The 25,531-nt window shown below is 38.1% G+C and overlaps 1 protein-coding gene across 1 annotated transcript in view; it reads left to right on the forward strand.

Moving 5' to 3' along the window:
• LOC140339896 (alpha-2-macroglobulin-like protein 1) overlaps positions 1-25,531 on the forward strand; it is a 41,408-nt gene that overhangs the window by 892 nt on the left and 14,985 nt on the right. The window contains exons 2-21 of the mRNA XM_072424809.1: positions 414-434; positions 1,853-2,021; positions 3,618-3,702; positions 4,281-4,407; positions 5,081-5,195; positions 5,641-5,753; positions 6,426-6,584; positions 8,148-8,396; positions 9,435-9,492; positions 10,548-10,690; positions 12,046-12,195; positions 12,506-12,673; positions 14,596-14,698; positions 17,602-17,680; positions 19,257-19,488; positions 21,140-21,263; positions 22,623-22,741; positions 22,904-22,955; positions 24,234-24,317; positions 25,176-25,352. Coding sequence (XP_072280910.1) covers positions 414-434; positions 1,853-2,021; positions 3,618-3,702; positions 4,281-4,407; positions 5,081-5,195; positions 5,641-5,753; positions 6,426-6,584; positions 8,148-8,396; positions 9,435-9,492; positions 10,548-10,690; positions 12,046-12,195; positions 12,506-12,673; positions 14,596-14,698; positions 17,602-17,680; positions 19,257-19,488; positions 21,140-21,263; positions 22,623-22,741; positions 22,904-22,955; positions 24,234-24,317; positions 25,176-25,352 — 2,527 coding nt within the window. The remainder of the gene's footprint in view (positions 1-413; positions 435-1,852; positions 2,022-3,617; positions 3,703-4,280; positions 4,408-5,080; positions 5,196-5,640; positions 5,754-6,425; positions 6,585-8,147; positions 8,397-9,434; positions 9,493-10,547; positions 10,691-12,045; positions 12,196-12,505; positions 12,674-14,595; positions 14,699-17,601; positions 17,681-19,256; positions 19,489-21,139; positions 21,264-22,622; positions 22,742-22,903; positions 22,956-24,233; positions 24,318-25,175; positions 25,353-25,531) is intronic.

The following is a 25,531-nucleotide window of genomic DNA, read 5'->3' on the forward strand; positions in this document are numbered from 1 at the left end:
TGATGTTGAGTACTGATGTTGGATGGGAAGAGGGTATTCAATTTCATTCCAAAGGTGTTCAAGAAGGTTGGGGTTTGGGCTCTGTGCAGGACACTCAGGTTTCACAACACCAAAGTGATCAAACCATGTCCTCCTTGAGCTGGCTTTGTACACAGGGGTACATGTTGGAACAGAAAAGGGTCTTCACAAAACTGTGTGAAGGTCGGAAGGTCAGATGATGATCAAAATTGTCTAAAAAATCTTTGTATACGCTATTATTAGCAACAACTCTTCACTACAAACACTTGAATTTTTCAATGGATTTAGGCTTATTTTGGCCAAAAATTGTTCTTTAAACACTGTGCGTATGCATATATGAGCAAAACTGTCAATTTATTACTTTTTGATCAATACTTTTCTTTTTGTTTTTACAGTTTTCCAAAGTCACACTAGAGGTAAGACTTGTCTTGTACATGATGACTGTATATCCGATAAATGCTGTTGCTTTACATATGCTGGTTTAACAATGATATTTTAGCTATATTCACACTGGTCATGAAGATGTCGTGTGCTTACCGCATTCTCATGCAAAGGAACTTCTGTGGAGATGCTACATGAAGCTTCTCCTGGCAGCACCCCTATAGAGAATGAATGGGGGCACTGATGAGTAGTTCAGTACCGCTCACCAGCTGTCAAATGTGCAGAGACTGGTTCTTTACTTTTTACCTATTAATTAAATGAAGTATGTTTTTTTAGAAGTGTGGTTGTGTGGGCTATAATTTTTGTTGACCTTTTGTTTTGTTCCAAACAAACATAAAATAACAAGGCCAATAAGGGACCATTTATTGACCCCAAAAACTTTGGGTTAGATAATATGAACTATCTAATTCATGAGTAGCCCATTAGGGCCCAGTGAACCCAAAAACCAACCAACCATCAAACATCCTTTGGTATAATTGTGTTGTTTATAGAAAATCTCTTCAATCTTGATCATCCTAGCAAGGAAAAATAGGTAAAATGCACATTACACAAAAAGTGATATTGAGAAGCCTTTCCAAAGGACCCATGCATTCCCATGCAATGTTCTATGACAAGGGTGTCAGTCCCTGTATTGTGTTTTAACGTTTCAGTAACCACTTAAAAATAGATGGGTGGTGCGCCCGAGGCTGGGGAGAACACTGCCATGTGTTTTATGAAGGTGGTAACATTTCAAGAATAATTCCACATTTTTTCAATTTTGCTCATATTTAGTAAATAGCAATACTTTTTTTTTTATTAACTTTTGACAAGTAGTTAAGAAGTAACGTCGATAAAATAAACAGAAAAATATCACTGTATGTGCTCTTTAAAGCATCATTGTATTAGGAACTCCTAGAATTTCCCCCTTCCTTACCACCTTTCCAATTCTGTGTACGTGAGGTTCGGTCATCTGAGATCTTTGTGGCCACAAATCCCACATGCTTTGAATAACAGAAACAGGAAGCAAAATGGTGCCTTCTTTGCACAGTAAAAAAACATGTTAAAAAGTAATGGAAAGTTGTCACTTTAGAGCCATTTCAGATCCAAAATGAGTCGTAGCCATCTGCCACAGACTCAATGCCAATGGCTCCCATTCATGAAAAGAAGAAGTTTTGTGCAGGTGGCTGCCATTAAATGCAAAACTACCTGTGGGGTAGTTTGTCACTCTAAGTGTTTTTTTGTGCATTCAGGAGTTCCCAACTGTTTCACTGCAATATTGCCTTAGGACAAAGATTGGGTTACTCTTCAGCAAAATGAGAATGTATGTGAGGATTATCCTCACAAATATAAAGTATGCATATAGAGAATATTTTTACAATCCAGCGTTACTTCCTACACCATGTATTTTTTGTAGGACCCAACTGGAGCCAAGATTTATCAAGTTCTGAATCCCGCAACAGAACAAGGTGTCTTGACAACAAGCATTCCTACATCTCCACTCTCACGGGAAGGGTACTACGGTCTGAAGTTTGAGGATGATAAAGGAAAGATTGAGTACTCATCTATTTGGATTGAGAGATACGGTGCGTTTAATTGACCCTGTAACTATTGTAGTGTATGATGATAGTATTTGGTATGAAAAGTATTAAAGTCTGGTTTGATAATGCTCTCCAAGACTGGAGAAGATAGACTATTAGAGGAGAACCTGGATGATACAGCAAACCTGTAATATATTTGGTTGAAGAATGCAAACATTTGCTAATTGCTATTGATTTTTAAGAAATCTATTCCAGGTGTGCTGAATCACTTAGGCCCGGGAGCTGGTCAGGGAAGAGTTGGTGGGTTGGTGGGTCCCTGGCCACCAGGTCAATTCCAGGTTTTTCTGCCTGTGCAAGGTGAGACATAGGTGTAGTATTTAGGCCAAAAGGCCCGGGAAATGCTGAGATCTGTATCCAGTCTCTTAACAACAAGTTTTGGAAAGAAGCTCTAAACTTGCTGGTGCTGTAAAAGCCCTGTTTCTGAAGGTTTAGGGCATTGACATCTTTTTATTCCCTCTTGGACCACATTAGGGTTTATACTTTCGCTTTCAATAATTAAACAAGGAATAAGCGTAAATCTCATTACCAAGCATTACACAGTCTGAACTATAATTCTTGGACAGCAAGGCAAATCTTTTTATTAAATTACTAAGTTTGTGTTTAACTAGAAAGCTTATGGTGAGTAGGACTTAAAGTATATATGTCCAACCCAATTTTATTTATAGTTAGATTTACTGTGGTGGTGAAGTATTAGGTCCACTATTCAAATTATTGTATCTTGAATAACCTCTGTCTATTTTAAATGCTAAATCCAGGCAAAAGTTCACCGGTAACTGTGTTGAGCCCACTAACTTTGATTCTAGCTAGTTTTTTTTTCCAATTACAACCAAACCAAATGTGGAAAATTTGGTTCAATTTTGTAACTGACCCAAATCTAAACAGCAACAGATAAGTCAAATCTCTCCAAAAGAGCCACAGTCGGCAGTAAAAACCTGCCAAAAGTTCTAATAATTGCTTGTTTCACACAAAACTAAAACATAAAAGTGTAAATTTGGGACTTACAGTTTATTGGAAAACTTCATCTTGGCCTTCAGAAAATCCCCTCATCTCCTGAGTGAAGTCTGGTTAAATATTTACTCTTCTCCCAGTTCCAGCAATGTTTGCTATATGATCCTAGCTGGTTTTTCATACTTTGCTTGCCTGCCTCAGCCCTAGTCATTCCTATGGGTAGCTGCACCTCTAGTGGCCCTCATTAGTTGTTTACGTTATGGCTGACCCATAGAAATGAATGACACCATGGTACTATGAGAAATATTAGAAGCCAGCAAAGACTATGGGTCTGATTTAAAAAAATTCTCCAAGGCTGAAGAGGATACACTTTCATCAGTAAAACTGGGTGATTCAGCAAACCTGCAATAGATCTGGTCCAGGATTGAAAAAAACTTGCCAACAAAAAGCACATGAAAAAAAAAACCATTCCAGGTTGGATCACCCAGCTTCACTGATGAAGGTGTATCTTCTCCAGCCTGGGAGAGCTTTAATAAATCAGGCTCATAGTGAGGACTGCATTGCAAAGGGTATCATGAACAATGTAAATGCCCATCTATGTTCAGAGATGATGATTTTATCATTCATTTTTAGAGCTACCAAGAATAAACTGGGAAGTCACATGTCCCAGCACCATTTCTGTTTTGGACAGGACCGCTGAAATTAGTGGATCTGCACAGTGAGTATAATCCAAGCCCTGTGAAACAATTACATTATTCCACCAGAATTTTTACAATCACCTGTTCACAGCACTGTAGTACAGAAATTTGAGGTGCATGTTGTGCACGTTGATTTGATGTAGTGCTAATGCATATCAATGCATCAGTGCAAGTGGATTGTGGTGCACTGCTGAAAATGCTGCATGCTGCATGCACAATTTTTGATGCATTGTGCAGCTCCTGTAAATAAATGGGCTGACAAAAATGCAACCCATGTGCAAATTGGCAGCAGATTGAAAACAACACATATATATATATATAACACACATATATATATATATATATATAAATGTTGAAATGGAATAGTAGTTTTACCAGAACACTACAATTATGCAGTCATATATGATCACAAAGTTAAGTTTGAATATGCCAGCCAATTTGTATTTTCTGCAGTAGTGCAGTAGTAATTGGATTATATCATCATAATTATAAATAACTTCACACATTCTAATTCACACATTCACAATCTTTAAGGATTCAATTTACATTTGCAGTACAGTTTTGGCACAGTCATGATCACATTTATTCCACCCTCCAGATACATATATGGAGAGTCCACACCAGGAACTGTTGTAGTCCAGTGTTGTAGAAGAACACCTAAATATGGTTCAGAAGCCAACTGCTTCCGGGGCGTGGATGACCTCTGCGTAGAATTTACAAAAGAGGTGATTATATGAAAGAGCTTTTAGATTATCCTAATGGAGCTTCTGAATTATATTGTTAGTCCATTGTTGATTCAAATAACTTTTTGAGTTTTTACTCAATCATATTGATTACTGGTGCCTAATTGAAGGCCATCATGAGATGGTCATGGTTAGGGTCTTTGGGTGGATTGTGCAACAGTTTCAGGTCTATGGCACAGAAAGGTATGACAAGTTGCCCGTTCTACAGGAAGAACAATAAACATATCGGTCAACAATACTAGTTATTAATAACCCAAAGACATTCTTTTGCCTGATGTGTCTACCTACTGCTCTCAACTCCTTCTTCCCTAATACGTAAAACCTAAATAATTGAGTGACCTGTGAATTCATGTTTGTGTCTGCATCTGGCCTGATGGACCACTTCTTTCCTTTTATTGAAAACTAGAGTAAAGAAAGTTTAAAAGCCCTGTAAAGTCTACATTCCATCTGAGATCTTTAACATAATTTCATTTTCTGGAGACACAAAATAAAGTGGAACAAAATCTCTCCAAAGTAAGGAACTTTGTTAGTGCAGTAACATTTTGGATGTCCTGGAGAGAAATATTAGAAGTTGCATAGAGACTGTGGAAATACAGATTGCATAGAAAAAGCTAAGAGGCTAAATAAAGGGCTAACTTCTGCTGTGTTCTTTCAGCTGGACGAGAATGGAAAATTCAATGAATCTTTGAACATGGATATGTTTAGATTACCATATTCAGGCCTTGAAAATTACATCTCATGTGAAATGACACTTAAAGAAGAAGGGACAGGTAATGTCTAGCTCTTTAAACGACCAATGTAACCCTTCCCGAATAGGACAGCTAAGACCTCCTTTAAAAAAGCCATTGGTTTGGCTCTTGCTCTAACTCAGTGATTCTCAACCAGAGTTTCTCCAGAGGTTGGTGGAGTTCCTTGAGCAGGGAGCAATTAGTCCCCCCAATGATCTTTTTGGTTCTCCGTAAGCGTGACGTTCCTCACACTGTCCGGCAATGTTAGAGACATTCTTCCCATTAACAACCCAGACTTCCCAATGACAACAACCTAGAGAGTGTCAGGCAATAGCCCTGAGCTGGGTCATCAGAGTCAAGCCTCCATGGGGACTTGACCAGCCTGATCTGACATTCCTGCTACGATAGGGGAAGAATAAAAGTGAATAACAGGGCACAAAGCCAGCTCTGACAGGTTGTTTACAAACATGGACTATTTTTTTCACAGGTGTTCAGGTTCCTAGTTCCTGCAACATGTGGATCACCAACAGGCTTGCTGTCCTGTCTTTAAATCGCTTCGTCATTGGGAGATATTACAATAAAATCAACATGCGCTTTTCTGTGAGTATAGAGCAATATTGATCACGTGTGCACTGGGTAATGAATATTTTTAACATTTGCCACCAATATGTATAATCTTGAGTGGTGCATTGAAGCCTCCTCTAAAAATAAATTCTGTTATCAAAAGTTTACCTTTTCTATTTGGGAATATTTATTTCCTCTGTCCATTAACAGCACAACAAAATGTGAGAAGTGCAAATGTTTGTCACAAGAAGAGTAATACGGAGAGAATCTTTCTAAAGGGACACTTGTTTTCTCTTCTAGTGACAGATCTAAATTCCAGAAAAATGAGTATGTTGTTGAGAAGAATCCCTGCCACCTTTGTGGAACCAGTGGTCTCTTTGCAGAGGTCTAACATGCCCTGCGATGAGTCAGATCTAGAGCTCACAAATCAGTATGAAGCATGGAATTTTCTGATTAGATAGCTTAAGCTCAGATTTAGGGAGGTGTTGGATCTCTCCAGAGGGACCGTGGTTCCCACATGGAGAGAAAGGGTCCTTCTCTGCAGGATGCTGACCGGGGATAAGCTTTTCTATTTAGAAAGAAAATAGATGTCAAGACAATGAATGCCTACCCAGCACTGAGCTTATAAAAACTACATCAAACTTTAAGTTTATTTGTTAACTTTTCTTGTTGGATGCTAGCAAATTTTTTTTTTTTTTTGTATTCCAGGCAACCTTAACAGATGAAAAAAGCAACCCACTGGCCTATAAAGAACTCACAGTGCAGATTGATGGAATAATCGTCAAATATGTAACCACAGATGAAAATGGAAGAGCAGAATGTATAATAGACACATCATCATACCACAATCCCAACATCACCCTTTCTGTAAGTGTACCAATGAAAGGATGGGGTTCAGTACATTTCTTATTTTCAGTATGCTTAGCTTATAGCCCAAATACACAAACCTTAATAACAGAAGGCAACACATCATAGCATGGAAGCATGTAACATGGACACAGAGTATGACTTGGGTACCCAGGATGTCCTTAGGCTCACCCTTGATCCACATACTGCTGTACCTGGGCCATTCCCTTTTTTCCCCACCTACAAATAATACATACACCACATGTTTTGGGAAAACGGCAAGATGACCATTTATTAACAAAAAAGTATTCAAAGAATGCTAAACAAAGAAAACATTCTCATCATTTTTGTGCCTCTTTTAAATGCCACAATTCCTATACTGGAGTTTAATGCCTCTTTGCTCACAGCCTCCTCTACTGCACCTTAAAGGGGTACCATAACCTTTGGAATACACACCTTTCCACCTATCAAAAATCCCCCCCAAGTTGCCCCCCTACGATCTCACTTATTTACTATTTCACTATTACAAACCCCACAATCAGCACCATGCTTAAACTCCTTTGCCAAAGGGTGGATGGGAGGGAAGCTCAAACTTTTTACACATAACTTTTCCCCTTCCTGCACTTTTTAACCTTTCTCTTTCTCCAGCTCCAAACCTCAAATCCTCCATTTCCTATCTCACCCACTATCACCCCTCTCCTCACCCATTTAACTCTTTGCTTACACAGCCCCCCTAGCCCCGGGTCATGCTGGCCCTCTGCTTCACTCCTCCCCCGTCAGCTCCAGGCCATTGTGTTTTTGAGGTGGCCCTGAGGATGATATGAATTCTGCATTGCTCCCTTTCTCCTGTAATATAGCAGCTGTGAAAATATTTTTTTTTTTGATTTTTCATTCAGAATCCTGATATCACTTATGAAGGTGAATTGTGAATTGCACTGGACAATTCACTTAGATTTGAAAATGGGGTGAAATTTCACTTTGCAAGGAATACTCAACCACATGCAAGGAAATCTTGTTCCTTGTTAATGATTGAGTGTTGAGTGCTTCATCTCATTTGCTAATCAAAGAGAAATATCTGTTTCACTTTCACTTGTGAACAGCTAATATTGCTTTATTAAATTAACCACAATGATGTTGTCCCTGCCTTCTAGATTGGTCAGAATTATATTTCCACTGGCTCATCCCCAGGTTATGATACCATAGATTACATCCTGGTGATGTTGATCTGCCATGTCTGACTTTGTAATTTAGACCTGCCTGTCGTGTGTTCAAATACTATTATGAAAATACAGGATGAGCAATAATAGAGAGATAATACATTTAAAGGTATATTAAAAATATATATTTCTTGAAGGATACCGTACCACAGTTTCCAGGTCATTGGCCCTCCATAGATGTATTTAGGACATCTTCCCACCATGTTGAGGACAACTGGCACTGCTTTGGTGAAGTCTACGTATTACCTTTGTATCAACAGGCTTAGAGTTAAATATTCTTTATGGAGTTTTATCTATTTTAAATTCTTTATTCTATGTTAGGACTGTTATTACACAATATTCTGACATCTTTCTTACACCTCCATAGGCCGTATACAGCGATCCTGACCTCTGCTACGGCCAAGATTCTTCAGGAAGATACTACACCTATTCGTTTAGAGATTATCCTTACGATGAGGTGACACTCTTTCGTTTTCACTCACAATCAGGCAGCCAAATGCGTGTTATAGCTCCACCAGGTGAGCTGCCCTGTTATCAGGATTATAGCTTGGAAGTGGAATACTCATTTACAGAAGATGGAGTTGGTAAAGATGCAACCACAACCATTGGATACATTGTGAGTTTTAAGCACCAATGAAGCTCAAACTAAGTCATTATGCATGCAATGTACTCCATAAAAACTTGTAGAAAAGCTTTTTCTCAACCAGAATTTTGTTTTACCTTCTGGGGTTGCTAAGGGTTCCTTGAGCAGTCCATTCTCCTTTGACTGCCAGTGTTAGGGGGCAATTTTTGACTAACCACCAATGTAAGGGGTCACATCCACACAAACCAGTTATGTTAGAACATAACACCGCCTGTTTCTTTTAATATTATTTATTTTTAAGATCCTTACTAAAAAATGTCACCATATGCATGGCAATGAGTGTTAAACAATCATCTGACTCCTCATTGTGAGCTGTAGCAAATCATTTTAGCAGGAGTTTTTGTGGGACCTGTGACATATTTAATGGGTTTCAAAAGGCAAAAAAAAATTGAGAAAGGCTGATTTTATTATTATGTTAGGGTTCTTATTCTTAGAGTTCTTGTTTTATCCAGGTGATCCAATTATCCACTTTTGGTAGGTTGCTGTACACTCGCTAGATTAATGCCCGAAACAATTACAATCATCTCAGTTGGCAATTATCCACTGTGCATGTGAATCAATTAAGCGCTCCTTCTAGTGGCTAATCTACACTTCTCTCTAATGAATGCCTTTTTTTTCTTTATGCGTCTCATTGGGAAAAATCTTTTTCATTTCCTGCTCCAGAACCACAATAGAAATTTACTAAAAAGTGAGGGGAGTTCCCCTGTAGATCATTGAAACTGGAATAGCTATTATCATAGAAAGATCTCCTCTTACCTCTGTAGATATAGATACAATTAAAAAAATGTTGGATTTCCCATCACTCTTCATCTCTGTGGCAGTGATCTCGAGCACAGATGGAGGGTTGAATATCAATAAACATAGCAAGAACTTAGATGGTCTAACATTTCCCTATTAATATAAAAATGTTTTTGCTGCATATGCAATTCAGGAATATTTGCTTTTTTTGTTAAATAATAATCTGCTTTTATTATTATTATAGTTTTTACTTTTTTTTTTTTTTTTCTTTAGATTGTGGCAAGAAACCGCATAGCGGCACATGGTGAAATCAGTGTTGATCTGTCACAAAGTAAGTATTTAATTTATAGATATAAAAAAATTAGACCTTAAAGTGCAACTAAAGGCTTCTGAATGATAGTCTAAACAAGTACAAAATCCAAGGAAAACCACCAGAGATATTCACAGTGTGGCGCTGCTTTGTGCCCCAAAGCCTTTACAACAGAGACCTTTACACCAGGTTTTCTTTCTAGCTTGCTTGCACACTACGCCACCTTTCATTCCCGTGAGTAAGGAAATCCTTATTGTGGTAAGAAAAGACATGGGCCCTGAATCTACTGGAAATAAGCCGGTCTAGGCAGATAGTCAGTGCTAGAATTAGGGTGAAATTGTGAGCCTTAAAAAGGACCCATGAAGTAAAGTCTAAGTACACCACCAAAACATAAACAAAGCACCCTACAAATTAATGACTGACTTGGATGGATGAACCAGGTTGCAACCCTTGGACACGCCTGTGCAGATAGCAACTGAGCAAAGTGTGGAGACAACAGGCAAAACTAAACCACTGGAGCACCTGGGCATTGGACCACAAAGAACATTGGAGCAGATAGGGTATTTGGAGCACACAGAGTTCTTGAAGTTTAGGAATGCAAGGCAACTGCAGCAGAAGGTAGCTTGGCACTGTCGTAGTGAGCCCTTGTTACACTTTTTAAGGTTGCTCAGGAGAAGTTTCTATGGGTTGGTCAGGGCTCTGGTGCTATAGATGAAACCTGGAAGTACCAGTAGCCAAACACAGACGGGAAAGACCAGGAAGTAGTAGATATGATACATCACAGCCTTCAGCCTTGCTGCTGCTTGTGGTCCCTGTTACTACATCATTGGCAGGTTGGCGCAGAGATGAGGACCATGGAATACTTTTTGTAACAATGGAGCTTTTGGCAAATACAAGAAATTAGCTGTTGACTATATTTGTTACCAAACTGTATGTAAGTGACAGATGAATTTCGGAAAAGCGTTTATTATCTCATCACATGTTGATAAATGTGATCATACACCAAGAACTAAAAATTACAAAGTAATGCACTGTTATTAGATTGGTGATTTAAAAATGATCCCTTGTCTTTACAGGCCTTAAAGGATCCATTTCCATTGAAGTTTATGCTGATGCAAAACTTGCAACAGGAGCTAAAGTTCTGGTCTTTGCACCTATGGCTAAAGAAATTGTCTCAGACATTGCAGATCTAAACATCGGTGTCTGCTTCGAGAATAAGGTATAAAACATTTGCCACATAAACCTAACAGGTTCTAAAGATTAAAATGACTTCATGATGCAAAAAAAAAAATGAACCTGAAAGTAATTGATATGGATTTAAATTTATTTTTCCTATACCTGAATGAGATCTTTTCACAGAGTTCATTTGGTGAAAGAGAATAAGTCAAGGCACTGGTCCTCAACTATTGCTTTGTTTAGTCAATTAAAGAGCATTTTGACAAATATTACCTACCAAACCTTTCTCTTCCTTCTAACCCATACTGCATGTTTTTTTTTTACTAAGTTACTATGTAAAGCACTTTTCTAAATCTGCCTTCGAGATCACAATGCCAGCAATCAGATTAGAATATGTGCTCAGATATGTTATGACATCATTTATATTATGAAGGATTAGCTCAATCAATGGGGGTTTGGGGCTCTCTTGAGAAGTCTATTAGCACAATCCTAGCACTGCCCAGGCTTTTGCTCTCCTAAGATTACCACCCAGGTTGTTTGCACAGCTGAGATAGGTTGATGGCTTCCCTTGCAGTTGCCGGGACTGAATGAAATCCTGCGCAACTGGGAGGCAGTTATATTATCCTGGCCAAATAATGTGGTTAAAGATCGCAAAAAGGATGAGAAAAAGAAGAAGATAGTGGTACCCGTGATGGAACAGGGAACAGGTGAGTACAATGCAGTTGAGTTTCTCTTTGACAAACCTGCTTCAGTTGGGGAACCCCAGCCCAGCAGAGAACCCAACTGCATTAATTCTAGTGAAAAAAGCCTAAAACAAACTGCCTGAATCTGAGTAAAACCCATTCTTATCCTGGATTATATATATTATATATATAATTTTCTGAGTAATGGCTGACTACAGGAAGAAAATTAAAAATGGCTGCCTGTTTCCTTTGGGGAACCCATTAGGAGCACCATGTCAGTGAGGAACTGGCATTGGTTTAGCTAGTAGCTTGGATACGCAGATGTTTGGTTTCTTGTTTTGGTCTTGATGTGGAAAGCATTCTGCATCAAAATTCTGTTTCTTGCTTAGTTGTTAAAACAAAAATTGCAGGACAAACCTAATTGGACTGTTACTGGGTGGTTCTGTATGTTTTTTTCCCTCATTCAAAATAGCAGTTGAGCCCGCCATCCAATTAAAACCAATATTTCTGGTGTGGTCACCATTTGTTGAAATATTCCCTATCTTTTTAGGAGGAGCTTTCTTGTTGTATTGTTTTTATAAAAAATAAATAGACAGAATTTGTTACTGGTTGGAGCTGGAACTCAGTTGTAGGGATCTGAGTTCCTGAGATGTTCTACTTGTTCTACAATATTAAAAAAGACCCAGGGTAATGTGTATGATTTATTTCATTTTAGGTGAATTTGACATTTACAGAGCAAGTTGTGAAGCCGGGTACCACAGTTTATCGAAAAATCTCAGCTGAACCAGGGTCCTTCTGTGGGTTAAGATCTAGAGATGCCGCCTTCAATTTGATCAACTCATATGATGAATTCAACGCTCGCAGTGTAAGAATTATTTTATTTATTATACACATAAAGCCCAAGTTAAAAACGCAATACACTGGAGCTTACCCGTCCTTAAATGTGACTGAATTAGTTTCTTTTGGGCTGTAATTCCTTTATTGTTACCAAGTGATCCTGTAAATAATACACTTCCTGTCTTAGGGTGACAATGATCACTCTACTTTAATTGCATTTTGGGTATTTAACATATCCCCCTCATAACAATTTATATATTTATTTTTTAAATTTACTGTTTTACATTGGAGGATAGTGACCTGTTTTCACACAAACTGGACTTTTGATTATTTTACAGGTAATGAATTCTGTGCAGACTTACCTTTTTGGTTACCAACATGGAGATGTTAATTATAAAGACCCAGAACCTCCATGTATAGATGGAAATAAAGAACATTTCTGTCATGGGTTGTACGTTAAGCCCAGCAGCAGCAGAACAGATGGTGAAACCTATCAATTTTTTGAGGTAAGTTGTATTCTTCATGGCAATAACAGGGCTTTGCTCCCTGGTAGCTCAGATTTCATAGGTGTTGGCTCAGGTGAATGGTTCCCAAGCTTCTCCAAAAAGAGAGAAAAGATATGTCTTTCTTGAGCCACAAAGAGGGGACAATTTAAGCATTGTTGGTCCAAGTGTATTTAAACCCAAATTCTTTTCCGCATGTGTAGCATCATGCCCCACTGTATGCTGTGCTCTTCAGAAAACATTTTCTTACCTGCAGAACCCGCTATTCATATTATCATCAAGGAATATATAGTGTAGGACTTTTGAGGTAGGTTATGTTAAAATGATCAACACCTTTATTTGGATGCACAATCTCATAATACAAAAATTTCTTTATAATACAAAAATAAAATCATTATCATTAGAGATGAGCAAATTTTCTTGAAAATTTGATTGGGCCGGTTTGCAGAATTTTCCAAAAATATGCGCTTCGATCTGAATTTATTTGTGGCAAATCACGTTAAAAACGTCTATTTCCAGTTATTTCAGCTATTTCGCGGTTGCCGTGCAGTACTTCTACTATGTATTCTTAAATAAAGTTTCTCTATCTAAGAATACAAGGCGCTAAAGGGGATGAATGGGGACAAGTCCTCATTCATACCTAGTAGTACCCAGAGACCATAGTAGAACTGCAGAGGTCATCTGCAGTTCAGTTTCACAATGTGATGTCAAGTGGAAAACTGAACTGCAGTCCTGTGGAGTTCCACTAAAATGTCTAGGAATTACAGGTGATGAATGGGGACACCTTAAGTGCCCTGTATTCTTAGACAGAGAAACACCTATCTAAGAATACATAGCAGAAGCACAGCACGGCAACAGCGATTGCTGTTGCAGCGCTGTTCTATGTATTCTTAGATAGAGTTTCACTATCTAAGAACACAGGGCACTTAAGGTGATGCCCAAAGATTGCAGTGTAATCTCTAGGTCCCCACACATGCAGCCGCCATTTCACCACTGCCAGTTACCACGAACCGCAAGGAAATTCGGATTCAAAGTGAATCGATTTTTTTCTGAAATTCGGATCCAATTCCACTTCGTCAGCTTCGATTCGCTCATCTCTAATCATAATACCTCCCAAAAGCATACCACATATATTTTAAATCATAGAATATTCAAACAGTCCCATCAAAGGATCTCTGGTACATTTTTGGACATTTTATCAGGAGTGAGAGAAGGTTTTCTGTTGTTTGCAAAACCAAAATCTTGCTTTAGAGAGCCATAAGATCAATAAAGGTATAGATACTCCAAAGGACAGGTAAGAGATCCTGTTCTCTCTAACACATGTTATGGTATCCAAAATCAAGACTATTTACTCTACCTCGTTATTACAGCTGAAGTCTTCATAACAGGATCGCTGCCTTGATCAATCTATATCATGCATATTGGGCAGGATCTCTTGCCTGTCCTCTGAAGCACCTATACTGATATTCATTGTAAAGCAAAAGAATACCTCTTCCCAACATCCAACGCGAAACATGTCTGCTAAGCACATTTAACCATATCAGAGTTATATTGGAGATCCTTTGATGGCACTGGTTGAGTTTGTTTATTGGAAGTTATGATGATTTTTTTTAACATTTAAAAAAAATGTATTTGCAAATAAAGATGTTCATTTTTTTTTTACCTAACCTAGTCCTGCATTTTCCTTTGATTGGTTGTGTGAACTCACCAGTGGGGCTTGTGTAAGTGAAAGTTTATGTCAAATACAAACTTTTCCATTTGAATGAAGCTACATTTAAATGCAAAATGCAGCATTGGACTAGAACAGGTTGCATTTGACATCCCTAACCTGCAATCTAAATTTTATTCCATAAAATTCTAATTTGCTTTGCAGTTTATAATGAAACAAATAAAAGACCAAAAAAACTATTTTTTTGTCTCTACAGGAGCTTAGTCTTTTGATTTTTACAAAACTTACCACAAGAAGGCCTAAAGTTTGTGGGCAGGAGGACGAACCAAACTTTCCAATAATTCAGCCATATTTTTCAGGTAAGTTTATTCTAATCTGTCTTTGCCCTCATCCTGAACACACACACATCCTTCAAAACTAATTTTCAGTGTAAATGTTAGCCAACCGAAAGACTAATTTCTTGAGTCTCAAATTCTACTTACTTGCCAAGAGCTTTACAGAGAATTCTCATTCTGCTATGTTGATCTTTTACAATACCTAGAGAATAAAACTGTAAAAGTGAGACAGTGGGCCTAATTTATGAAAGTTTCCCAAGATTAGAGAAGATAGACTGTCATGGGAGAACCTGGTTGGTCCAGCAAATCTGCAATGGATCTGGTCCAGGATTGAAAATATTTGCCAACTAATAAATTATTTTTAAGACATCCATTCCAGATTTTGTGGATCACCCAGATTCCCCCATGATAGTCTTACCATCTCCAATTTTGGAGAACTTTAATAAATAACGCATCAACAAGTCAGCACCATATAAATCTTTCGTATTTATTGATTAATCAGCAATAAATGTAGATCGATAACACCAATATTAAGGGCCCCTTATATTAGTATATATAGTATCGGTGTGGGGGGTGGAAAGATAATTATCTCCTGATATGAGAAGTTATTTGGCCTGATTTACTGTAGTAATGTAGGCTGTTGACTCAGCAAAGTAAATGATCCCTTTTGCTTAGTAAACAAGATAAAGCTCCGCTGACTTCATCCATCAAATCATGTGCGAGAAAAATACTTTTTTTAACGATTTCCTTGAACATGATTGTGTATTCTTTGAAAGTCAACTATTAACCTATTACTAAGTTAAGAAAATTATCCCTAGCAAGGTTACTGTTCACCTTGGTAAGTGAACAGTTCCTTCACTAAGGCAGCGTACACACGTTCAGATATAGTCGCTGGAAACAATCTTTCATGATTGTTTCAAGTGACAAAAGAGTGACAGATGAAGGGACAACCTCTGTACTATTTCCTTAAACTTCCAATGGTTGTGCGAAATTTTGGCGAACCAATTTCGCGAAACCATGGGAAGATCAAGGAATTTAAAACAGAAGGATTCACAGGATTTCCTGGAAATCCTCCTGTTTGTGATCCCCAGCGCACTAGAGGTTAATTAACCTCTAGCGCCCTGGGGATCACACACTGTTCTCAATGAATGCAGCCAGCCTTGCATTCATTGATCAGCACAGCCTGCTATTTTTTTTAAAATTCTTTTTGCTTTTTATAAATTCGAGTTTGGCAAATTTACACTGGCCATTCTCGGCTACAATTTCGGTAAGCGATAACAGCCGAATGCAGCGAGATCAAGTTTTAAAAACTGTCTCGCTCATCCCTACTCTGTACAAACAGCACTGCTCTGTTCTATGGAGGGGGGAGCGAGCGACTGCTCTTTTCCCTTGACTTGTATTGTGGTCATTCACAGATCCATTAGGACCAAATCATCAGTCAGATTCTTGTGTACATAGTATTTTCCATTGTGTGCATTACTACTCAGCATTTACCTGACCTTACTTATAATATAAATTCTAACAGTTTTTCTTTTTCTCCCACAAATTGTTTTGCAGCAGATGGTAAGTGCAGCAGTTGAATGTATTGCACATAATAATCAATAAATAAGTGGAGACATGAATATATTCTAATTACAGTGATGAGTGCAGTACTACAATATTATAAAACATTCTCTCTATATTTGTAGCCACGCAACTAGCACAGTAGTAGTAGTAAGTATGAACTTACCAAAGGGGGACCCAGTTTTATGTACTGAGGGGAGAGGAGGAAAATTTTTTAGCCACACCTCCCAAATAACCTTAGATTTGGAGGGACTCCCTTCAAAATCTAGTCCTTCTGTCCTTTTTTCCTCCTTTGGTGTCTTTTTTTGGGTGGATATAAAATCCTCTAAAATACTGATTGTGTGCAAATTACAAAGAAAATTTTTTGAAATAAACCTTTCATCTAACCTTCAAATTATTTTAGTTATCTAAAAAAAAAGTAGAAAGGGGAAAAAAATAAGTAGTTGTTAAAAAAGCTTTAAATCAACTATTTTTTACGAATGTATTTTTATGGTGCACAATATGGTGACGTGGCAGAGGTCTGTCAATTTGCCTTCATACTTTACCCCAAATTTAGTTTAGCTTTTCCATGCTATCTAAGTCAGTGCTTCTCGACCAGGGTTCCTCCAGAGGTTGCTGGGGGTTCCTTGAGCAATAAGCAATTTGGACCTCTCAGGTCAGTTTAAGTGACACCAATGATCTTTTTGGTAATCTGTAAGGGTGACATTCTTCCCAATAGTCAGCAATGTTAAGCTGCGTACACACTTCCAATTTTTATCGTTGGTAAACGAACGATCTTGCACGATATCTGCGAACGATCGTATGGCACCGATCCTGTACCTACAGATAACGACACGATCGTTCAAAGATATTGTACACACGATAGATGCGATCGTTTGAACGATACAGGAAGTGACGTGCACCACAGGAAGTGAGCGAACGTTCGTTCACCGCGCATGCTGAGACCACGGACGATCACTGAACGACCGTACACACGATAGATGGTCAACGATCGTCGTCCAATCCGATCCGCCGGTCCGGTCGTTCATTTCCAACGACTATCCTCGTTCGTCGGCAACATTGGTTACTTTTTTTACGAACGATTTTTGGTCAATCGGTCGTTCGTCGTTCATTTCCAACGATAAAAATTGGAAGTGTGTACGCAGCTTAAGAGACATTCATCCCGCTGACCACCATGCTACCAATACAGTGGGTACTGTAATTATAGCTGGGGTTCCCTGAAAACTTGAAACTTATTACAAGGGTTCTATCATGTAAAAATGTTGTAAAACACTGCTCCAAAACCTTCTCCACAATATCAAAAAACCAACAAGTTTTGCCTCCAGATCCAATCTAACAAGTCTGTAAAATTGCATTTGTCACAGGAACGTCTCTAGAAAGGAAAACTCAAACAGTTCGTAGTAACTTTGCAGATGACTTTGGATTTGACTCTGTAACTATTGGGTAAGTGTGGTAATCCTATAAAAAAATACTGATTAATGGAATTCAAGGCTTTCACACCAATTATATTGCTCAACAATCACGTGACAATTTTTTTTAACCATTTTACATCCAATAGGAATTGCAAAATTAGAAACTCAACATCCATCACAACATGATTTTAATTGACACCAAAATTCAGTTGAACGTTAAACTGAAACAGAGCAGTAAATTGAGAACTTCAGTACAGATAGTTAGGCGAGTGATACAAAATCTCTTCTTTGCAGTTTTGGTTTTGGCCTGGATTATTTGGGTTTTTTTAAGCCCCATCTCTTTATGGTCAATAAAAAACACCCTGATATATTGTGCTTGGATGCACATGTTCTATAATAAAATGCTCTTAGTCTTCACTTGAGCACAATCAATCAACATAAATACCAACAAATTTAATGTGAACAAACACATGTGGGTTATCTTTAAAATATTTATCCAAAAGTAAAATCACATTGTGGGACCCCTCCCATTTTACAGATTAAATTATTTTGTAATTTTGGGTGGGTTAAGATGAACTAATTGCTCTTTGATCTTTTGTGCATTATTCTTATTAGATGGTGCTGTGTACATATGAAAAATATGTAACAAACATGCCTCAGAGGGCAAGAGTTTATTACAGACTTTATATAAGTTACAACACCATCTAGTGGTGTTACTCAAACATAAACCAAGACTCTTTTAATGGCCATTTTAGTAAAAATAAATATCAGTTTATATTTGAGTATTTAAGGTATTTATTGTATTTTGCATTGATTCACTATAATAGCCTAATCACAACTAGTTAGTTGTGAGCTCAGAAGCATATAAGGTTTTATCAGAATGACAACATAAATTACATGTAAACCTGGCTCCTTTTTTATTTCACTTGTTGTTCCTGACAATAACACACTTACTGTCCTAGTTTGATTCTCACTCAGTACACTGTTCCTATAAAGTCACCCTAGACTCCTTTCATGGATTACAAACACTCCCCTTTCTTGATTACCTAGTGGGAAAATATTTTGTAGTTTACAGATAATAGCTGGACAGCTAAGCTTAGTTCAGTGTACAGGTAACCACAAGCTAGGGCCAGCAGAACCATGGCCAAGATGGCAGCACCTTATAGTCATCTCTAACAGTAAACTGTAGACATGAGAAAAATGTTGGTGATAGGGTTTTTTTAAGAGTTCATTTACAGCTTGAGGACCTGAATTCTGCTGGAATTGGTACCATTATATTAACGGGACTAAACTGAATTAGGAATGCTGTGAACCTTTTTCTCTAAAAGGTCAGAAATTACTACAAGGTGCCAATTGTTCCTGCAAAGACAAGTGCTCTTGACCCCATTGGTGACAGTCATGTGACCAAATGGTGGAATATGGGGAAAGGGTTTATTTCCTATCTTAATGAGAATTTGAGGGGGCCCAGAGAAATGATTTCTACATAGGAGGTGAATATTTCAGCATACATATATAAGAGAACAGAATGGTCTGGGTATATTCACTTGAACTTTTGTTTTTCTTAAATAAATGGCCCACTCTAATTTTTTTTTTTATTTCACTCACAGATTGAATGGTGAATCAATAATTGATTCTATAATACCAGACAGCATCACCACCTGGGAATCTGATGCATTCTGTATGTCAGATAACAAAGGAATAGGCTTGACCATTGAGCCAGCAACAGTCACCACAAAGCAGTCATTCTTTGTGGAGGCTTCAATACCATCATACATGATCAGAGGAGAAACAGTGGTTGTCCCTGTTGGAGTCTCCAACTATATGAATAAATGTGCACACGTGAGTAATGTGGACTATAGGAAGAAAATTTGAATGCGTAACCACGTCAAGTTTTGAGCCAGTTATTTCCGTTTTCCCACACACGGGGGAGTGTTTTTGTTTTGCTACTCTAGGAACACCTATAAGATCATGCCATTTGGTACAAGTTCTGCCTCTGTGAGCACCCATTGAAAACTGAAGCAATGCATTTTAGTTAGATTTGGTCTTGGAGTGATATCACATGCACCAAAAGGACATGATAAAGAGAGGAAAAAAAGGGCAGAATGAAAATGACAAACTATGAAGTGTAGAGTGGGAAGGTCCAAACACTATCTCCATCAGTAGGATCAGAAGATGGGAAAGTAAATAAAAAAAGGGCAACAGAAAAGAGGGGAAGGGGAATTACAGAAGAAAGGGAAACTATAGGAATTATTAAACCTTAGCCTAAGGTTTTTGTCCTGGGGGGCGGGGGGCAATGGTGGCCATTGTACTTCATATACAGGGCATCAAGTATGGCACCATAGGACCTCTGCATATAGCATACAAAAAGCTGTTATGGACTGTAAAATACTACAGGAAACAGTCAGAGACCAGGAACTTGTTACAAGCATGGATGAAAACTGAGAATGGGGCAAGTTAGAGAATGTGGTTAGAGAATTCATACCTGCTGGAAGAGACAGACAGAGGCCAGGAACATGTTACAAGTACGGATGAACAGACTGAATGTTTACTTGTTGGATGAGACAGTCAGAGACTGGGGACATGTTTGGATACTGAGGACATGATATGGCCGACAGAAAGAGACTGGTATATATTCCGAAATATTTGTAAACTAGGTACCTGCTGCAAGAGACATTCAGAGACTAAGGGGATGTTGTAGGCTTGGTTAAAGACTAGGTACATTAATATTATGTATTTATATAGTAATTTAGTCTCTCAGAAACTCGAATGCCTTTATCACAGCCAAAAATAACCAACAGTCTAAAAACAATTTTGGGGAAAACCAACTAACTACCTGCTTATTTTTGGAATATGTTCAAAGGAAGGCTGCAGAAACACAGGAATTGAGGACCTGAGTGCTAGCAACTGTGCATGCTACAGGAAACAGAGACTAGAGAAATGTCAGAGCGATGGTAGGATATTGAGCATATGGTACAGGAGATAGACAGAGACTGGATACATATTGGAGGAATAGTAGGAAATTGAGCACATGGTGCTAAAGACCGGGAATATGATATAAGAGTCGTTGAAGAGAAAAGATCTGCTTCATGAGACATTTGGAGACTAGGAATGTGTTACAAGATTGGAGACTGCAGAAAAGCTACAGGAGACAGTAAAGAGACTGGGAACATATTACAATGACTGTTATCCATTAGAAACCCACAGCAAAGCAATAAATTCCCATTAGCTCATTTCTCACAATGATCCATAATACAAATTTAGAAGAAAAAGAAATGTAACTAAAGAACGTCTAATGAAAACATTTTCAATTACCTGGCTAAGGATTGAGGCAGACAAAACATGGATTGTGAGCCACTGTGGCCCGAGCGTTGCCCATTTAGTACCAAAGGGCTGTAGGTTAGGCATTGGGGAGGTAGAAGAACTTCTGTCAATGTATTTTCATCCAGCTATATGAATCTGGACAATAAAACATATTTATTCCTTTGCACAGATTTCAGTACAAGTGGAATCTACTGATGATTATGAAATGATCCCTCTGGAAGAAATGGAAGATAAATGTGCCTGTAGCCAGGAGAAATCTTATTGGTTAACATCCGTAGCATTTAAAACAATAGGTGAGGATCCTTGACCTGATTTGTTTCTTACTATAGAGCAATAGGACAGAAGCTGGACAAAGAAGGCGGTTAAGGGAAGAAGGCACTGATTTTTGTCCTGTTTATAACAATTAATTAATATTTTTGGTGAGTTTATTAAATCCTGTTGGATAAAGGAATAGGAAGTGCCATGTTTTATGGTGAAAACTAACTGCATGATTGGCTCGTTAACCCGAGACAATTACAGACTTTGAACATGTGGACAAAATTGACAAAATCAATACCTATATAAGGTGATGCCATTCTTTTTTTCTAGTTAAGTTTAGCATTCGTCGAATTCAGATCAAGAGGAATTTGAAACAGATCAGAGTTTGAAATAAATGATAGTTGAAGTTTTATGGGGACAGTAAAATGTTTCTATCCAGCTTGTTTCTGCTTTTTTATTCTGCATGTGCTTTATGTAGTTAATTTTTGTTTCCTATGCCTTTTAATTTGCATACTCTGTGGGGTTTTATATTCTAATGAGGTTTTATTTCCTTGTATTATTATTTCACTTAATATGCTTTTCTCCATAGTTTTCTCTAATGAGATACTTCTGATATGGGAGAGCCAGCCTTCTGTTTTGTGTGTTAGAGAAGCCGTCTGACTCTCCAACATACCGCCAGCAAAAGATTTTAACCTATCACTGCAGAAAAGGGCAGCAAAACTAATAAAAGGAATAGAGAAGCAGCTATGGGAGAGATTAACTGAACCAAACCTATTCTCCCTTGGGGATAAGGTCACCCTGTAAAAAATGATAAATTACCCATATAATGAACTCTCCCTCTCAATTATTCACTTTAAGGCACTTTTGGAGGGAAATAATTCTTTACAGTAAGATGTGGAATGAGCTCCCTCAGGAAGAAGTTTAGCAAGTTCTTTAGATTTATAGAAGAAAGAAAGATATATAAAGAAGAAAGTGTTGATGCTTTTCTAGAAGCACAGAATGTTATGAGGGAATTAAAGACATGACACCAGAAACTGTTGATCCAGGGAACATTTGATTACCTCCAGCGATCTGAAAGGAATTTGTTCCCCTGTTGGAGCAAATTGAACCATGTTTGTAAGGTTTTATTTGCCTTCATCTAGATCAATTGTGTCTAATGGGGTTCATCCGGGATATGCAAGATTCTGTTATGTTTATATCCCTAGTTAACTTTCCCTAGAGTCCTATATTTCTTATTGCAGCTTGTCTTCATCACACTTACAAATAAAGAGAGTTCAATTGTACTTAAGGAAAGGATACTATACATCTGCTTTAACTCTTTTGGTTTATATTGTAAAGTGGGAGTTTGGGAAAACATGGAGTAACATTAATTTCACTTTTTCATCACTTTAAAGGCAAAGTAAACTTCACAATTACGGCAGAAACAACTAGGATAGCCGATAGATGTGATGGAGACAACGATGACAATGAACCGACCCACTCAGACACCATAATAATGGCCATCAATGTGGAGGTGAGAAGTTCTAGGCCTAATACATTACCTGTATTGTACGTGTTATCTGCCAAAATGATCAATATTTTCCAATATATTTTAATTCTGGGGGTTATTTATCCTGTATATAAATCACACATTTCTGTACCTATTTGTAATTGTTTCTTCCTTTTACATTACAAGGCTGAAGGTATACGGCGAGAGGCCAGTTCCAGCCATCTGGCCACTGTCACAGGTAAGTTCCTTATCCTTTTAAAGGATGGGGGAAGGTGGCTGCCATTGTTACACATTTTGTTCTAAAAATGGTAGCTTCCTGGATGTTTATTCTTTTGCCTCAATACTTGATGAGCCTTACCTTGGGGATGAATGAAAATTAAGATATCCAGGCATATAAATGAGAAAAACACAACATTTATAAGCCAATTGATCTTCACATGTAAGCATTAATATCACAAATAGTAGGTCTAAAGTATGTTTGAAGCACAATGGAGTTATTGTGATGGCTCCTATTAAAATGGTCTGGACGAATGAAATGTAGACGGCAGAGCCAAACGATCCGATAGGAGCGATTTCCAATAAAAAAAACACAGCCAGCACCTTTTTGAAGCAAAATGCTTAGCAAATTTACTGACAAGCGTGATCTCTGGAGGTTTTCTACATAAAATGGCCAGATTAGGGAACATGCCCTGGGTTTTGTTCTTCACTGATGTACTTTTAATTTTGAGTATTTATATAGAAAACCTTAGAGATTCTTGTTGGCACTCTTATAGCTTCTATTCAGTATTACTACTAAGTTATATACAGTACCTGATGAAGGGGGATTCCGTTGGATGGAGACCCCCAAAATGTAATTTTTTTCTTATAGATTTTTGTTATGTTTTATTTTTTTTTTAATGTGGCTTTATTATTGTACAAAGAGATTTATCACATTCTAAGCAAGATCAGCAATGTTTTTAAAACTGACCTATCCCCACATTTCTTACTTTGGTTAACCCTTTTATAAAAAGAAAAATGTGTTTTTTTTATTACTTTTTTTTTTTTTAAATTTGAAAGGTGAGACCACCACAGCGGTAAAGACTGATAGGGAAACCTGGACCCCCCTGGGATACATTCGTCACATATCACAGGAGGCTGTGGGATGACCCTTCTTCATATGCCCGCTCCCAAGCATGTGCAGAAGTGGCTTTCCTCTAATGTAAAAATGTTGGATCACCCAGGTTCACCATGATAGTCTATCTTCTCCAGGCTTGGGGAGCTTTATTAAATCAGGCCCATTGTGTATTGGATATCACATGTTTCTGTGTATATTGCAGTTCTTATTCATAGTTATCATTTGGAATATTTGGTCTATTTTCCTAGAAGACACAGTCTCAGTTTACAAAACTGTATGATTGATGATTTGACTAATAGATTTGTGAATTGAGCCTATTAAATGATCACACCTTATCAGCTGCTATGGGGGGGTCTAAACTGTATGGAAAATGCATTAATGTTTTGTCGTTCTCCTTCTAAGATTCAACAGTTGAAATAGATATCAGTGTATCAGAGCCAGTTAACTTGGTGCCGGATTCATTTACATTGACTCTAAAAGTGATGGGTAAGTAAAGCACACAGATGGTTGGGTGAACATTGAATAGCAATGAAGGCCAGTTGGGTAATAAATCCTGCTGCATGCCACAAAACAAAAGCTTGATGAATTTTTGACATGGATTCTGGAAGTAGAGACCAGACAGCGTATTTAGCAAAAGAGAGACCAGACGGCGTATTTAGCGAAAGAGAGACCAGACGGTGTATTTAGCGAAAGAGAGACCAGACGGCGTATTTAGTGACAGAGAGACCAGAGGGCGTATTTAGCAAAGGAGAGTCCGGAGGGCGGATTTTGCCAAGGGGAGTGCAGAGGGCGTATTTAGCAAGGGAGAGACCAGAGGGCTTAATTAGTAAAAGAGAGTCCGGAGAGTGGATTTTGCCAAAGGGAGACCAGAGGGCGGATTTTGCCAAGGGTAGACCGGAGGCTGTATTTAGCTAAGGAGAGACCAGAGGGCGTATTGATCAAAGGAGAGACCAGAGGGCGTATTTAGCAAAGGAGAGACCAGAGGGCGTTTTTAGCAAAGGAGAGACCAGAGGGCGTTTTTAGCAAAGGAGAGACCAGAGGGCGTTTTTAGCAAAGGAGAGACCAGAGGGCGTATTGATCAAAGGAGAGACCAGAGGGCGTATTTAGTGAAAGAGAGACCAGAGGGCGTATTTAGCAAAGGAGAGTCCGGAGGGCGGGTTTTGCCAAGGGGAGTGCAGAGGGCGTATTTAACAGATATACTAAAGGGGAGGCCAAAAGTCAGATGTAACGAAATAAAGGCCAAAGGGCAGGTATAACGAAATTAAGGCTGGAGTGTAGATTTATCAAAGTAAAGGGGCAGATATAATATCTTAATTTTGTCTTACTTTTGTCTCTGTTATACAGGTGACACAGTAGCCCTTTCTAAAGAAAACTTTAACAATTTGCTGTCAACTCCCTCTGGTTGCTGCGACCAGCTTCAGGCCACCCTGCTGTCCATGATTTTCTTAAAAAATTATCTAGAAATCTTTGAAAACCTGAGTGAGGAGCAATCAAAGAAAATGAAAGATGCATTGTCATCAGGTACGGAATGATATCTCCATTCTATGTGTACAGCAATAAACTTTGAAGAGAATTATGAATGAATTATCCATTTATGATGCAAGTACAAAATACAAACATATCCATCCTGTTCAAAGTGAATTGTGTTACTAAAACCCTATTCTGAGCTGACAATACAGTACCATTTTTGCACTGAAATC

The sequence above is a fragment of the Pyxicephalus adspersus genome, chromosome 10 (assembly GCF_032062135.1).
Source record: "Pyxicephalus adspersus chromosome 10, UCB_Pads_2.0, whole genome shotgun sequence".
Classification (NCBI taxonomy): Eukaryota; Metazoa; Chordata; class Amphibia; order Anura; family Pyxicephalidae; genus Pyxicephalus; species Pyxicephalus adspersus.